We start from the raw sequence: 16,946 nt of genomic DNA on the forward strand, positions 1-16,946 counted from the left end.
GTCAAGAAACCAGGAGTCAATCATACTGAATGTCTAATAATATTTAAATGGACAAACCATTGGTTACAATCAAGGAAGTTAGCTTGAAATTTAAATAAACTTTCTTTGAATAAAACTTCTGAACATATATTTCAGTATTTTAATGTTATTTCAATGGATAAACTTGGGTTTGTAAGACTTGCGAAACGTGAACTGGACTACAACCCTATACATACAATCGTGCCAACTTTGTCAAAATGTTATGTCATGGTTGACAATTGACAGCGACATCAAATAAGCGAGTTGGTTGGTTCATTGGTTGTTGATAATTTCAGATTTTATTGAAAAATAAACAGTAATAATTGAGTATTCGTGAAATAAAACGAATTAACGCAACATGGAGTTGATATACTCAATGAGGCGTAAGCTTTTGAAATATGAACCACCGCATTTTGAAAGGTAAAAACTATTTGTTTTGATTACAACTTATATCGAATGCAGCTTAATTTTCGTATATTTTTATAAAATATCAACGAAAATGGGCATTTACTTAAGGTTACAAACTATAATTGGTAGATCATTCGATCAATTATCCACTTCACAATTTTTATATAAATTGCACTTAAATTTTATACTTATCATTATCCTCACCATTTATCGTAAATTATTATCAATGAAAGTTACCAACAATTCTATCATCAGGTTATTCTATCACCAAACCACAATTAACTTGAAATCCATCTTTAATTCCAGTCCATCAGACCACGAAGTTGTCCGTCCAATCTGCACGATATCGACTTGTAATATCATAGCTTTCTCTTCACCAACGGAGCTGGATGATACGGAGGGCGACACCTGGGGAGGACACGTGTATGTCTGTGACTTGGATACTCCTTGGAACTGCCACAAAGTCACCAGTACTGCTTATCCTGTGAGTTAATTAAACCTTTCTAATAGTAACTTTTGTAAAGATGGTTCGTTACGGTTTTTTCACGCGTATTGTTTGTCATGGGATTGCCTGACTCGTTTTGATCAAGCACATAGTTGAAGGCTTGGGTTTGATCTGAAATTATTTGGGCAATCCCGATAAATATGCATGTTGCATGTTGCAACTTATGTGTAACCATTTTTTATTACTTAGCATAAGGCACTGTGTACTAGGTTATTTTCTAATCTACTCCTCTTTAAATTTGACCCATAACTTTTTCTCATATCAGTTACTAGCTGTTGCCCGCGACTTCGTCCCCGTGGGTAGAAGATATAAGTTATGATTTATACCTGCCCTGTTTTTTCCACATTTTCCATTGTACACATACAATTTCACATTGTATCTTCACTCCTATTAGTCGCAGCTTGATGGTTTATAGCCTAAAGCCTGCCTTGATGAATGGTCTATTCAACACAAAAAGAATTTTTCAATTTGGACCAGTAGTTCCTGAGATTAACGCGTACAAACAAACAAACTCTTCAGCTTCATATATTAGTATAGATTATTATATTTCATCTGACTAGCCTATACTCCATAATATGTTTAGGTAGTTAACTAAAGTTAAACAATCTTGGTATTCAGTCCTACATTTTATTAGGTAATCTTTATTGTTGTTTTACATTTGTTTTTAGTCAAGTTTTATTTTTAAGCTGAGTTTTTATACAATAAGACTCACCAAGATTGTTTACCTTTAGTTAACTACCTAAACAAATTGAGTATAGTCATGATTACTCTTTACATAGCCATATTCAAGTCTTCTGGAGTTGTGTTTACTAGACATTTGAGGCAATGAACAAAGTGTTCAATAACAATAGTTTTTAATGTTTCTAGGTGTCAGCCTTAGAATGGGATATGGAAGGCAAGCAGCTGCTTGTAGCGACCACAGTGGGAGATGTGTCGGTGTACACCCAAAAGGACTACTTACTCAATGAGTGGACTTGCTTGTATACTGCTAGTTTTCCAGGTAATAATAATAATTCATATTTTTGGAACCAAATTTCTCATTGTGGGTTTCGAAAGAAGTAAATCATTTATGGTCAGGCCACTTTAGGCTTAAAGTTAATATACTTGTTAGAGTTTGACATACTTTCAAGCATTCATCATTGGCCTAGCCTTTTTCCCAACTATTGTTGGGGTCGGCGGTAGGTTTCAGCTAAGTACCAGTGTTTTACAAGGAGCGACTGCCTATCTGACCTCCTTAACCCAGTTACCTGGGCAACACGATACCCCTTGGTTAGACTGGCTGTCATACTTTCAAGCATATGATGTTATTAAATTTTGTAAAGATTTACTCTAGTTTCGGACCCAGTCCTTAATCATGAGCTGACGCGGTGGGTTTGGTCAAAATTCAGCTTCAGATCCAGTTAAGGGCATGATAAGCCATAATGAATAAAAAAATGGCCTTTTACAATAACCAATTCACACCATAACTTCTTATATCATCATTGGCCTAGCCTTTTCCCAATTATGATGGCTTTCAGTCTAACCGGATTCAAATACCAATGTTTTAGAAGAAGCGACTCCCTATCTGACCTCCTCATTCCAGTTACCTGGGCAACACGATTCATGAGCTCAACATTTTAAAGCAATGTATCTATTATCTAAAGGCGAACACATAATCCGCGCGGTATTCTTCCACAACGGTCGCCGGCTGGTCATGGTGGACAAGAAGCCAGACGCTCCCATCACCGAAAGGATACAGATGCTAAGATCTACACCCACTCTGAAAGGGTTTGGGTAAGTTTATTATTATGCCCACGACACGCCTGATACGAGTTGGAAATGGGACATGAAATCTGAATTAAAACTGTCCTATGTTTTAATCCTGGTTATAGACTAGGTGTGTACCAAGTTTCGTTTATATCCGTTCAGTACTTTCGCGTTCATAATATTAACAGAAAGGAGGATATTATTAGTTACAATATTATACTAGCTATTACTCGCAGCTTTATCTAAAATCATAACTCACCTTTAGAGCAGTCAGATAAAATAAGCTTATGTGTTAATCCTATGTGTTAGCTACCTTCATACCATGTTTATATCGAAATCGGTCCAGACGTTTGAGTTTGAAGGGATTACAAACATACACACATACATACGTACATACTTTCCCATTTATGATATTAGTATAATTATAGTGTATATTCGTGAATGTTTATAGAAAATTAACTGTTAAGGGAACAATAATGGCAAAAACGGCTGAATAATTATTTTTATATTAAGGATAAAAAAACATGACATGAAAAAACATGCACACGAACATTAATTTCTTCTCCTTTTCACAGTGGTGTAGCATGCGAGGGAGCTTGTATAATAACAGCGACGGGTCTGATCGGTGTGCTGACACCGGCGGAGGGCGGGCGCGCGCACGTCGCTACAGACTGCCTCAGACCAACCAGGGACCATATCACCGCTGCCAGTATCGCTCATAAGAGTAAGTGTTTCAGGGTCTTTTTACTGGAACAAGCTATATTGAATCAGTAAGCGTTCTTTTAGTCTGTAGTGATGCTTCGTAGACTTTTTTTTTTGACGAGGAAAGGGCAAAAGTCCTGCTGTCCTTCCCTTCCCTTTTTCCGTGTATCTTCGTTTATATACCACCTTCTTCTACTATTTCTGCTAAGAGATCTCTTTTCTCCCTGGCGACTGTACCCCCCCCCCCCTCCCATTTTTATGTTTTGATATATTTTTAGAAATAGAAACTACCCTTCATAGTGTGAGTTTCGAAAGGTAACACAGTGGTTACTTAGGTTTACGCGAATGTTAGACATTGAAATAAAACTACTTTTCCGGATTTTATCGCGGTTTAATTTTAGATTTTAGCTCCCGACGTTTCGACACCTGACCCGTGACCATGATACCTGCAAAGGTTCAATTTCGAAAGGTGATTTTTTAATAATGTTTGATAACTAACCACATACATTACCAATAGGTTTTATACGTTGAAATCCAGACTCAAACACTTATATTGTGAACCAAAGTGATATGAAACAACCTATTTCTTGCCCCTAGACGGCAGCCTGGTGATAGCGGCGGTGTGTCGCTCGGGCGGGTCGGCGGGGCGCTGGTGCGTGCGCTGCGTGTGCGCCGCTGTGACGTCATCGTCGCCCGCGCCCGCCATCGCGCTCTCGCCGCTGCCCACCATATACCTACCGCAGCAGGATAGCCAGCCTGGTGAGACTGAAAATGACAGCCTTATTCAAAATTATACTTAATTTGATGACGTGTTTTAAAGTCAAGGATGAAAGTGACATTGAAATCTAAAATCAAATATACAAGTAAGAAAATTTTGAAGGTCAGCCAGGACTCGAACATAAACTTCTGGTTTGATGTATAAACTAAGTTACCAAGACTGCGCGGTTAGCAGATTAATTGACGCCACCACCACGTCAAACCCACAGAACGCGACGTCTTGCGGATTCGATCTCCGCGTAAGACATGCATTTGTGTGATCCACGAATGCTTGTCCTCAGTTTGGGTGTCTTTGTGCATGTGATTTGAATGTCTGTGAAACCCCCCGCGTCACTAGGACTGAATTTCTTAGTGAAGGAGTCGTAAAAAAAAGGTACGAAACGAAGTAATTCGTTTACAAAAATGTTCAAAATAAATATGTTTATGCCTTCTACTCTCAGTTTCGATAACTTGGTGTCAGCGCGAAGACACGGACTCTCTACTGATAGCCGGCGCTACTCTCACGATGTGGAAATGTACGGAACGGGCGCATCAAGTGCACAAGCTGTTTGCTAAAGGTAAGGTTCTAACCGCTTTCAATCAACATGAAAAACTGAAATAATACTGTTAGTAGGGGGTATATGTTTATCCCGGGTCAATGTGTATCGATACATCTTATCTTAAATCTATCTGTCTATACCAAACTGTGCTATATTTATTCAGATACCCACTTAAAGTGTCTGTCTGCCCATATGTCTGTCCGTCAGTCCGTCAACAAGCTGTATCCAATGAACCTGTGGTACAGAGCCACTAGAATTTTTCTCTGGATTGTCGCACTTGACCTGTTCTCTTTATTTGCCTAGGTCCAATACAAGGAAACACAACTCCTGGAGGCGGACCCAAACCTGTTACTGATTGCTTCAACACTCTTGTAAGTTTAAGTATTTTCTTTTTAAATTTTGATTGATAATTGTTATAATATCTAATGACAAAGCAAATAATCAAAAATATTTAAAAAAAGGATGGTACGGAATTTGACGCCATATTGCGGTAACGGCCTTCTGTTGCATTGTCGACCAGTTACCATTTAGTCGCGCCTAAAGAAGTTTTACTTGAAAAATAAGTTTTCAACCATTTTCTTAAAATAGTCCTTTAGATATACTTTTTATTCATCTTAAAACAAAGGACGAATATGTTACAAAACTTAAATGATTAAAACATTTCGACCTCACATCACGACCTCCGTGGTCGAGTGGCGTACGCACCGGTTTCAAGGTGTCGCTATCTCTGAGGTCCCGGGTTCGATCCCCGGTCGGGCCAATGTAAATATTCACATTTCTACATTTCTACGGGTCTGGGTGTTTGTGGTACCTTCGTTGTATCTGAATTCCATAATACGAGTGCTTTAGCAACTTACTTTGGGTTTAGAACAATGTATGTGATGTTGTCCGCATTTATTTTCTTATTTCTTATTTAAATTATACTTGTTAAGGCGCTTTATAAAAAAATGATGTAAGTGAAATTCTACGATGCGCTCATCAGCGTCACTCAAAATTATTCATTGCATCCAATTTAAAACAATTTTATATTAATTCCATAAAATTATAACCCCACATTCGCGAACGTAAATACACAACCTTTTTTTATTTATTCTTTCATGCAATTTAAAATATGTTTTTTTATAATTCCATAAAAGTATAGATTCTCGCTCGCGTACAAACATAAACGCATATTTTTGACTATCTTACCCAGGTATGGCAGAAGACAGTAGCGTGGGGTGTGGAGGGCGGCGAGGGCGCGGTCTGCGCGGCCAGCTCGCGGACCGCGCTCGGAGCCCCTCATGCTGTACTGGCCACGCCCAGGGCTTTGCATCTGCTGGCCAGGGATACCCATCATTATGTAAGTCGGATTATGAATTGTGTTGGAAATTTTGTAGAGTATAGTTTTGGATCAAGTTGACAATGAGTACGAAGGAAATTGGAAATTCATAGCACAACAATTTAGGATTAATTTGGATATTCGTAGTACGCGGAGTTAGAATGAAGATAGTAATTCGTAGCAAAAACATGTTGGATCAAGTTGGAAATTCGTAGCGCTTAGAATTTGGACCGAGATAGGTAGCGCTCCAACTTTGTAGAAAGTCGGAATTTGGTAGCAATACAATTTTGAAACGAGTTAAAATTTTTAGCTGTCAGATTTTGAACCAAGACGGTAATTCGTAGAAGTACGATTATGAAGCAAGACGAAAATTCTTAGCACTTAATTTTTTTAAAACTTGGAATTTTTTTGTTTGTCGCATTCTGATCTTAAACCAAGTCGGAAATTCGTTGCTGTCTAATTTTGAGCCAATAAGGAAATTTGTAGCATTATTTTATTCCTACAATAAGACTAAACTGATAGCCGAGTCACCACATAATCCCCACCGTTTGCGACGTGTCGCGTTTCCCCAATCCCCGCGTAAAACAAGGACATAGACGTCGAATCGTGGAATCTAGAAAAAAAGTAGAATAATAATGTTTTAAGAGGTAAGAGGCCTCTTGGACGTGATTTATATCTCCTGCTACTCTTTCACATGAGACTAATGTTATTGTAATTCTTTCACTCAGCTATGCAGTCGCGCCGTGATTACAAGCGGTGGTATCAGTAACGCAGTAGAGGCATCATCCACACCTCCCAAGAAAGCTAAATATGGAACAACGCCGGTAAGTGTTAGAAACTTAAAGCCCAGTAGCTCGTTATGTTATGGAAATAATATGATAGTCAGTGGCCCTTACGCAGGCACTGTGTAAAAGTATTGAAAGGAAAGTATTGTCTATAATTCTCAGAGCGGCGGCGGTTGCGCTATGGTGTCGTGTGTAGAGATGTCACAGCTCGGCGGAGTGGTGCTCGCTATCGACACTCACGCGCAACTGCATCTGTATAAACTGCCGCAGCCGTGGGCAGATATACGTAAGTTATAAAAATGTCTTTTTTAATAATGTCCATCGAGATTCGAGAGACTGATTCATTATTAAATGATGCAACGGTTTACTCACGCCTATTTATCGGCAGTGCCCGACTAGTTTCGGACCCAACCGGGGTCCTTAAACATGATCTGAATCGGCGGGCGAGCGAGTCGAATTCAGCATAATTGTTTGTTAAATCATATTTTACCAAAAATATGAAAAAAAAAGAACTAGCTGAGTATTTTCGACCACAATTATTTAGAGAATCTTTTGGATTGGTATGAAATGAAATTATTCTGTAAATAAAATATTTTTATTTTATATGTATTTGTGTTCACCGCTGAGTCAGATACGAAATAAACATTTACTACATAATTGAAATGAGAAGAAATGTAGAAGTTATTAGTGGAACTAATCTCGACACAAAGTAGTATTTTGAGTATGATATTATAACAATTTTAATGACCATCATTGCCGTTTTAGCCGGAGGATCCAGTGTTGTAATACATCTCATAATATATTTAACATCAACCTTATACTCACGATGGCAACACCTAATATCCTACATGTTTCCCCTCTAGCAACCCTTATAAAGCTCATGATATTATGCTTAACATCAACCATATTTTCATCGTAGCAACACCTAATATCCCAAATTTTCCTCTCTAGCAACACCAATAGCTGTACAACATGCTACCAACCTGCTGGAGTACGCCGTGGTCTCCGGCTATGACTGTCTCGACGTGCTGGTCGCGTGTACAGGCAGCATCAAGCATAATATACTGGAGATGATGTATGAGAGGTAAGCATTACTGGTAACACCGATAGCATCCCGGTGAAGTTAAATTTGTTGCTGGCAACACTAATTTGAAACGAGAAAAGTTAATATTAGGGTTTTCAAGTGCATTCCGCTAGAGACAAATTTGTTCTTGGCAACACTAACTTGAAACGAGTGGAGTTAATATTAGGGTGTGTCTTTAAAATTATGATTGTTTCTTATCAACAAACTTATTTAAACATTAGCAATTAAATACAAGTACGTAATATTGTAGAAAAATCAAACCTCAGACAGGACTCGACCTTGCAACTGTTCCGAGCTAGATACACGTCAATCGCTTTGCCAATAGGCCGAAAACAAATTCCTTCATCCAATACCGAGGGCCTAATATGGTGTTTATCGTACTAAACTATAACTATTAAACTGACTTGTCTAAATTACATCACTTTTCAAATAGAAACGTCATTCCCGTGCATTCGCAGTTTCTTTTTTATTGTATTGCAATGTAAAATTGTTCCACAAAAAAGAAAAAATCTCATCAGTCCCTCAGTTAGATAATTGAAAAGTATGAGACATGTATTTTTTCTTTTTCAGAAAAACTAGAATTGACTAAGATTAACTGCTTTAAAGTTTAGGAGAGGGGCTTGTGACGTAACGATAGAGTAAAATTTATACTCAATCGTACGATCGAATCGATACGTATCGATTATTATACAAAAAACTACAAGACGGGCACTGCTAAAAAAAATTGTCATCATCCCTATTACACATTTTTATACATATTCTTATTTGCAGACTGACAGAATCATTTCAGCGGCAACCAGCCGCCTTCCAGCAGTACTACTTCCACAGTTGGCTGAAGCTAAGGATAGCTTTGTGCAGGTAACTGTGACGTCACGCTTACGTTCAATTGTCAGTAAAATAACCAACTAGATGTTGCTCGCGGACCAGGCTGTTTCAAATTGAAAAGGTTCCACGAGAATATAAGATCGGGATAAAAACTATCCTCTGTGTTAATCCAGGTTATAAACCATCTGTGTAGGTACCCAGTTTTGCCTAAATCCTTTGAGTGGTTTTTGCGTTTATAATATTAGTATAGATAGTATAAATAAAGTTTAGGCTAAGAAGGCAAAATAAAAAATACACATCGACTTTTCTTTATTAAAATTCCTTTCAAAACAGATATTTTCTTGTTCCCTTTCATTTTTGAGAACCCCTCTTCACCTATTCCAGCATTTTAACCCGTCCTGCCTCACCGCAGGTTGATCCCGTCCGCCCAGAGCAGCGTGTCGTGGCTGACGTGCCTGCAGAGCCTGCAGGCGTGCTGGGCGGCGGTGTCGCTGGCGCTGCGCCCCGACGACAAGCCCGACGCCGCGCCGCTCGCCGCGCTCTTAGATGATCACTCGCATGAACAAGATAAGGTTGGAATGTTACGCTATTTGACTTGAATTTTAATTGTGGTGTCTGTTTTTTGTTTGATGACAAACGGTTTGATTGACGATAAAGGCAGAGTATCGTTAAATGTAGGGTTTTAGTTTAACTTTTTCTGTTTGAGACAATCTGTTTGATTGCTTATAAGATACCCTTAAATGGATGTTTAACTTAAACTTTTTTCCGATTGATCTCCTATAAAGGGCCCTCATAGAAAACCCTTAAATGTAAGTTTAAGTTAAACTTTTCCATGTTTGAGACAAACTGTTTGATGTCATTTAAATGTCTTTATAGAATGCTCTTAAATATGCGTTTAAGTTATACTTTCCTGTCTATACAGGCGCTTATAAAGATAATCATAAACCTAAATTTTACTTTTGAGCTAAATCGTCTGAACATTTATCGTCTCCAATGGCTCTTTAGAATACCAGTAAATTTAGGATTGACTGAAACCTATTTCTGTTTGTTTGGTTTGGTCTTTTCGACATTTTCTTATTAGTCTGACGGTAATTAAATTTAAGTCAAACTTCCTCATTCACTTCGCATCATTTCGTTAACCAATTAACGTAACAAATTTCTCTTATCCTCCTACAGACCCTACTAACTCTCGAAGCAAAACCGGACGCGATCAGTGAGGCCGCCACCCTGCAGCCGCTGCGGCTGTGTCTGCAGCGTGCTATAGACATCGGGCTGACCGCGCTGCTGTCACTCGCGTATCAACACCAGCATCAACACCAGATGCATCCTAACAAGTATGTTTATTGTAAACTAGCTGTTGCCCACGACTCCCAGGGCCGGATCTAGGGGCCCAGGGGAAGCAACAAAGGGGTGGGGGCCCACTTGTTCATGTTATTTTCATGCAGTGAAAAATGTATCGAGCCTTTTTTTAGAAGCATAGTGTCAATAATGTGAGCTTCTACCGTGCTTTCATATTTTTATTTCATCGGGAGTGCTCCACCCCCAGTCATAGTGGTGGGCCCCTAGGCACTGGCCTAAAGTGCCTTATGGATAATACGGCACTGGCGACTCCGTCCGCGTATACTTCAGCTAATAGCGCACGTTGGTTAGGGCATCTAAAAAAATATCAATAAAATGAAGCATTGATCTCAAAATCAAGGTACCTAGAAACCACTGTACGCATATTTCTTTGTAACTACTAACATAGCCAAAGTACCTATGTGCCTTTTTAAAGTTATACGTATGTTCTTTTTAATGATTTAAAGACCCCATTAAAAACGGTCATGCAACACATCGTAACCTAGATTCTAAACATTGGAATCTAAAATTATCAACCACTAAGCTAGCATAATGATCAATGTTCAAACCTTTCCTATACGGGAAGAGGCCTGTACCCAGTAGGACGTATAAAATAACTAGCTGACCCGTCAAGCGTTATTTTGCCTAATAAATTATTTCTAGTTGTATGTAATTTTAATGACACATTATAAAAAAATATAAACTAAAAAAATCGTTCAAAAGTTAAAGAAAAAAATTAAAAGTTACAACCCTTATCACTTAGGTGTACGATTCTCAGACCTACTGACTGCGCATATAAAATTTGGTAAAATCGGTAAAGCCGTTTCGGAGGAGTACGATTACTATAGTTCGCACGCCGAATGATGATCCCTATGATGTTTCAACTGACAGTTACATTAGTGATGCGAAACAATTTCAAACAATTTCGATAAAATACTGTTTTTTTTAGGCAAATGTCATGTCATGTAGCCAGGTCATTCAACATAATAATATTTATTTCTTTTGAAAAAAGATTACGCGCATTGATGGACATAAAACACTAGATAAAAAAGTAACACAACTTCGCCTTTCACAGCAAATAAAATGAAGGTTTTATTAGAAGAAGATTGCGCTCAAATGAGTGCCGACGATTAGCGAAAAGTGGTCGAAAGAACAAAGAAAATTTGCTTACAAGACTGGAATCGCGATTACATTATGACAATATCATTGACCAGTTGACCCTGTATCAGATTCAGATTGATATAAATAAAATGCAAAGCATTTTTTAAATTTTTTCAACAAATTATCGATATTTTGTTTATCGACATGTCCCTTCTTAGACGATAACAGCTTGACGACGTAACTTTTGCAGCACGTACCATGTACAATTGCATTGAGTTTTTTTACATTATTTTCGAACATTACGTAATAATTTCTTAATATTCATTTTTATAATTTACAAATGTACACAATTATGATTTTTCGATTTTTAATAGACCTCTGAAGGATTTGTCGTAACAGGACGTCAGTACAAGGTTAACAAACTGTCATAGGGATCATCATTTGGCGTGCGTAGTATAACATCTGTATAACTGTTTATACTTAAGCTGGTTGGTTTTTCTAGTTTATATTATGTTTTTCTTCCTATTTTAAATTTCACGTCTATGTTAATGTAATTGGTGTCTCTATCGTTTTAACATAAATAAATAAATAAAATAATAAATAAATAAATAAACATCGTGACAGGGTAATTTTATATATTAGATAATAAATGAGTCGCATTTTTGATTAATTGGTGAGTATTACAACAGCTACGAGGTATGGGCTGACGGCGCGGCAGTGCAGCTGGTGCGGCGCCTGGCGCTGGCGGCGCGCGCGGGAGGCCGCGCCGCCGACGCGCTGCTGCGCCCGCTGGCCAGGCTGGCCGCGCCCAGCACGCCGCGCCAGGAGCTCATAGGTGAGGGGCAGCGTGTACTGGGGAGTAGGGGATCTGTTCCACTGGGATTGGCTGAAAGAATTACTGCGATTTCAGTACACCAAGGTCAAGAAAAATTGTGAGCAAAATTTTACGACAGTAAGGAGAAAAGGGAGGTCTTTTCCATGCCGCAGTGGGACAGTAATGGCTAATAATAAATAAATATCGAGTTTTCTCCTCTCAACCGAAAACGGGAGGAATCATTTTAAAATTTCTCATCCAAATAAAAGTGGTATTCACACCGTAATGACTGTGTATTGAAAACTTTGCTGTAAGTCACAGCAAAGTTTTCCGTTTGGTTTCGCCACAGCTAAGTCACAGAGTTTTTTTTTTAAAGAAGAGAATTTCACTTAGAGCAACAACCTGTCTGACCACAAATGCTGGACATAACGATACCCTTAGGTTGGTAAGACTGTTTTTCTGACTACCTGTAACTACTGTCAAAAAGTTACAATTGACAGCTGGGATCCAATTCCCAATCCATTGATCGTGGCAGCTGCAATCGTGCGCAACGAACACCCTACCCTTACTGACAACTGTTTTAATTAAAAATAACATAAGGTTAAGCATGATTTTAGCCTATAATATTGTTACAGAGGAATGCCTAAGTCTTAGCACGCAATGGACGGGCGCCCGCGTGTGGGAGTCTCTGCCGCGGTGTAACGTCGCCGCGCCACACGGCAACTCCTGGCCTCTATATGTGAGTTAATAAACATAATTCTGATATTAAACAATCATCGTCATCCTAGCCTTTTCCAACTATGCTGGGATCGGCTTCCAGTCTAACTGGATTCAGCTATGTGCCAGTGTTTTACAAGAAGTGACTGCTTATCTGATCTTCTCGACCCAAATACCTGGGCAACATGATACCCCTTAGTTAGACTGGTTGTCAGACTTTCAAGCTTCTGACTACCTGTAACGACCTTCATGCAAAGATGTATGAATAACAAAATTCTAATATTAAATAATAATAAAAAAGTTATCAATTTTACCTGATATTTTTTTTTATTATTGATAGGTATATATTAATAGACAAAAGTATTTGTTTGTAATTAAAAATCTAAAAGCTTTATAAGTAACTCTTCCTTGCACTAAGGCTTTGATACTAATTACCCTATTTATTATCAATACTTAAAACATACCCGACTTAAATGGAGCATAAACAACAGATATAAAATGCAGAACCTCACGTGTCTAGAAAATCCAACATGAAAGATATGAGTCGATAAAATAAACAACATTTAATACTTTATTTACAAACAATCAATAAATTTGATATCTTTCTATCTTATCTTTTGCTGTCAAATTTTCCCGCCATCAAACTTTGTTCATAATGTTAGTGATGTCCATATTTACATTAATCGACTAATTAAAATAATAAATTATTTATGAACTCGACTATTAATTTTAATATTTTTTAACACAAAATCAATCATTTTAGTTTATTATTTGCACGAATTATTATATTTCTTTGAAAAGATCACAAGCATTAAGTATTTGCTGGATTTTAGCTTGATACGACGAATAACTGTGAAGGTGATATTTTAAGTATTTAATAGATAGTATCTTCAATTTAATTTTAAATCTTTAATAGATTCAGCGCCTGTAAATATAATTTCTGCAGAGCGCCTTTGATAGCTGAAGTCGCTATAGGTGCACATGGCTTTTTTTACAAGTTATTAATTTAAAACATAGTCAGGTATTTTTGTTTTTTCCTTAATTGTTTTACTGCTCTTGTCAGGTCAATTTTAAAGTTCAATTTAATAAATACAATTTTGCTTCCCAGCTGGAATACGGTGTTGAACCTGAAGCGCTGCGCTACAACCCTGAGCCGCCAGGGTACGCGCAATGCGAAACCGCGCCGTCAATCACTATGGATGCTATACGGTAATGATGATTTAAAACGCACAAAAAACTCAGTTTTATATGCGCCGTATGATGAATCTACCAGCATATAGCGTAATCAGCTTATCTAGATATTCGATTTAATGTTAATTTTAAATCAAATAACTGCATCTCACCGGATTTATTATAGTAATCATAGTTTTTTTAGACAGTTATTGTCTAGGAATATCACTAGCATCAGCTTAATTTACTTGCAAGAATGAAACTTCTGTGAGTGCAGCAGTCGATACAAGACGTAATCGGGTATCAATCAACTTTTTTGTTACCTTTTAAAGAAATCTATTTTTTTGTAACAGCCATAATTAAAAAAGAGGCTTTTTAGAGACGTCAAATTGAATCTTATGTATCAACTCCAAAATATGAACAATATTTTACGAGTTTCTTATAGATTTGTATTTATTGTAATTTAAAAATGCAAAAGCAAATCTATCTATAATACACGCTTACATAGCAAAGCGGATTGCTTATATAAAGTTACAAATACTAATTTTGAGAAGAAAATTTTGCTATGTTACTCTTTATTTTATAGTTAGTTATTTTACGTTTTAAGTTATAGTCGCGTTTTATTTTGACTAGTCTTAAATACAGGATACAGCGCAGGACCGCACAGCATGGAGAGTTCTCGTTTCGGAGGCCAAGACTCACTTCGGGTCGCTGAGCCAAGAAATTTAGTTACTCTTAAAAAAACCCTCCAAGATTTTCTATCATTTTAGTATCTAACCAAATAGAGTTTAGTATCTTTATAAAACTTTTTTAATATAACACACAGCTACATGTACGTCGGCGGCGGTCTCCGGCCGGCGCGCTGGCGGCAGTGCGGCCGCTGCGGCTCGCGGGCGCTGTCGGCTTCGCAGCCGAATAAGCATCCGTTACAGGGAGCTTATGATGGCAGGTTTCTGGCTGCTTGCAGGTAAGGGACTTTAATATAGTGAAGTTGTGGTATTGATAATGTGATCTTATATAGGATAAGTTTATTTGGAATAGACCTTGAAATTCAAGGGGTTTTAAATTTAAGTAAAATATCTCATGATTAAATGATGCAACGCGGTCAGGTCGCGAGTCGAAATCATGATTAACTACTCGCGACCCCGCCGCGTCAGGTCATGATTACGGACTCCAGTTTGGTCCGAAACTAGTCGGGCAAGCCCGATAAATACGCGTGAGGAAATCGTTGCATCATTTAATAATTAATCATTCTCACGATAGTTACAGTTGTTTTTAAAACTTTGAATTTAATTTTGATGTTATATTTTCTTCTAGAGATTTTTTTTGTATATTTCCTTGTTTTAAATCAGTGGTAATAGCTACGATTAAACATCGTAACCCTTTGTTTTGCAGTGAGAACGAACCTTTTTTACAGAGATTTTACCACTTAAACAGATTAAGCCCTATGTCCTTGTAATAGGGATTTTTTTTAAATAGCCTTAATTTTCATTTCTAACTTTATTAAAATATATTTGATGTTTTTTCCTGTGCTTTTATGCCGTAATTAATTTATCTTTCCCTTTCAGATGCGGTGGAAAATGGACCCTATTTTCAAACATATAATGTCGTATTTAAGATTACTTAAGATATAATAGTTATAATTATGTAAATAATTAGTAATAAGATGATAAAATAATTAATTTGTATTTAATAATAAACGTTTTGATAAACATTATCACCTTTTTTGAAAATTTAAACTACCCACCTATTTTGTATCCTTACTAAGATATTTATTCCTTGTGTATGAGTTTTAACAAACTTTTAAGTCACGCAAACAAGACATAGAACAAGCATTCGTGGGTCACACAAATGCTAGTTTTAATGCACCGCTAAGTGTGCATAAACACCATGAATCTATGATCTATTCTAAAAATCTAATATTTTTTATCAACAGAAACATACAATCGACTGCAAATAAAAACTGTTGAGCCAACAATTATGATTTTTTATGAGACCATATGACAGCTCTTCTACGGTAAATGACAAAGTGTATGAGGAAACAAATATAAAGAAAATATCGGCAAATTCAGAAGCTCCTTTTTTGTAAGACGTAATTGATGGAGTATGGGATACAATGCTTTCTATTATACTGATTTTTGAGTGAAAAATAATACTGAATTTACACGTGGAAATTCGGTTCAGAAATAAATATACATAAGCTACAGTTTTCGCGAGAAACGAGATAAATGTAGGACAAATGAATTTGCATTTCTTTAATGACATACTTGAATTTTCCAAGCCTTGATATCAAATACTTGATCTGACTTAGTAAAATTACAACGAGTAATTATTTATCTTAATTAGAAAACGTTTAAATTACTTTGAAACGAGGGTAGTTAAATTTTATTTATATAAAACCTTGAAGACCTAAATCCTAATGTTTTTAATGTTACGTGAAAAGCATCTACAATTTTTCAGCCTGACAAATTTGTATTCAAATCAGTTCCTATTCATTTTATATCATAAAGATAATATCTCATCGTTAATTGTTTCGCTATTCATGCAATCCATGCAACGCGCGTGTCAGTACATAGGTTCTCGTCAGCGCCGCGCAGGGCGCAGATCGATCGATTTACGAGGTCAAGAAACGTGTCGCATCACGAATGAATATAACTATTGACAGATTGCATAGCTCTTGGGTTGGGAAAGCGGAAATCGGGAAAATAGGAAATTTATGACGTAATTTAGTTTGGTGTTTTAGTTTTATTGTTTTTCCGTATTATAGTAAAAAAAAGTTAGAAAGAAGTAATTTTTGTATATTGATGAGTTAAAGCTTGAAGTGAAATATATAAAAGAGTTTCCTACTTAAATAAATTCATGTCTCTCTTAGAAAGTGGCTGAACTGATTTTGATGAAACAAGCCCAATCGTCAATGCCAAGTTCGTAAACCGGATCAAGATAAACTTTGTCAGTGAATGATAGACATAAGAACAAAACAGTCATTTGAAAGATTTATCACCTCTCTTCCTCCAAAGGGAGAAGCAAAACCATTGAAGTGACAAATAAAACTTAGTTAAAAATAGATGGATAAAAAAAAACTCTTTTACGAGCTACTAA

The 16,946-nt window shown here is 37.0% G+C and overlaps 1 protein-coding gene across 1 annotated transcript; it reads left to right on the forward strand.

Moving 5' to 3' along the window:
* Positions 1–269: 269 nt before the first annotated feature.
* Positions 270–15,510, forward strand: LOC113504224 (mediator of RNA polymerase II transcription subunit 16-like). Its single transcript, XM_026886399.1, has 20 exons — positions 270–438; positions 733–910; positions 1,799–1,931; positions 2,575–2,704; positions 3,253–3,401; positions 3,977–4,138; positions 4,597–4,713; positions 4,999–5,066; positions 5,888–6,034; positions 6,742–6,837; positions 6,961–7,084; positions 7,750–7,882; positions 8,654–8,740; positions 9,120–9,279; positions 9,884–10,041; positions 11,836–11,981; positions 12,596–12,699; positions 13,786–13,886; positions 14,674–14,814; positions 15,416–15,510. The coding sequence occupies exons 1-20, from the start codon at positions 377–379 to the stop codon at positions 15,450–15,452; spliced, it is 2,433 nt and encodes an 810-aa protein (XP_026742200.1). The 5' UTR covers positions 270–376; the 3' UTR covers positions 15,453–15,510.
* The last annotated feature ends 1,436 nt before the right edge of the window (positions 15,511–16,946 follow it).

Source organism: Trichoplusia ni, chromosome 21 (genome assembly GCF_003590095.1).
Source record: "Trichoplusia ni isolate ovarian cell line Hi5 chromosome 21, tn1, whole genome shotgun sequence".
Taxonomy (NCBI): domain Eukaryota; kingdom Metazoa; phylum Arthropoda; class Insecta; order Lepidoptera; family Noctuidae; genus Trichoplusia; species Trichoplusia ni.

Excerpts from the sequence above, each read along its gene's own strand:
- LOC113504224 (XM_026886399.1), top strand. The coding sequence starts at position 377 with ATGGAGTTGATATACTCAATGAGGCGTAAGCTTTTGAAATATGAACCA. Across the intron at positions 7,883-8,653 it reads CTGGAGATGATGTATGAGAG|ACTGACAGAATCATTTCAGC; the intron begins GTAAGCATTACT and ends TCTTATTTGCAG. Across the intron at positions 13,887-14,673 it reads ATCACTATGGATGCTATACG|CTACATGTACGTCGGCGGCG; the intron begins GTAATGATGATT and ends TATAACACACAG.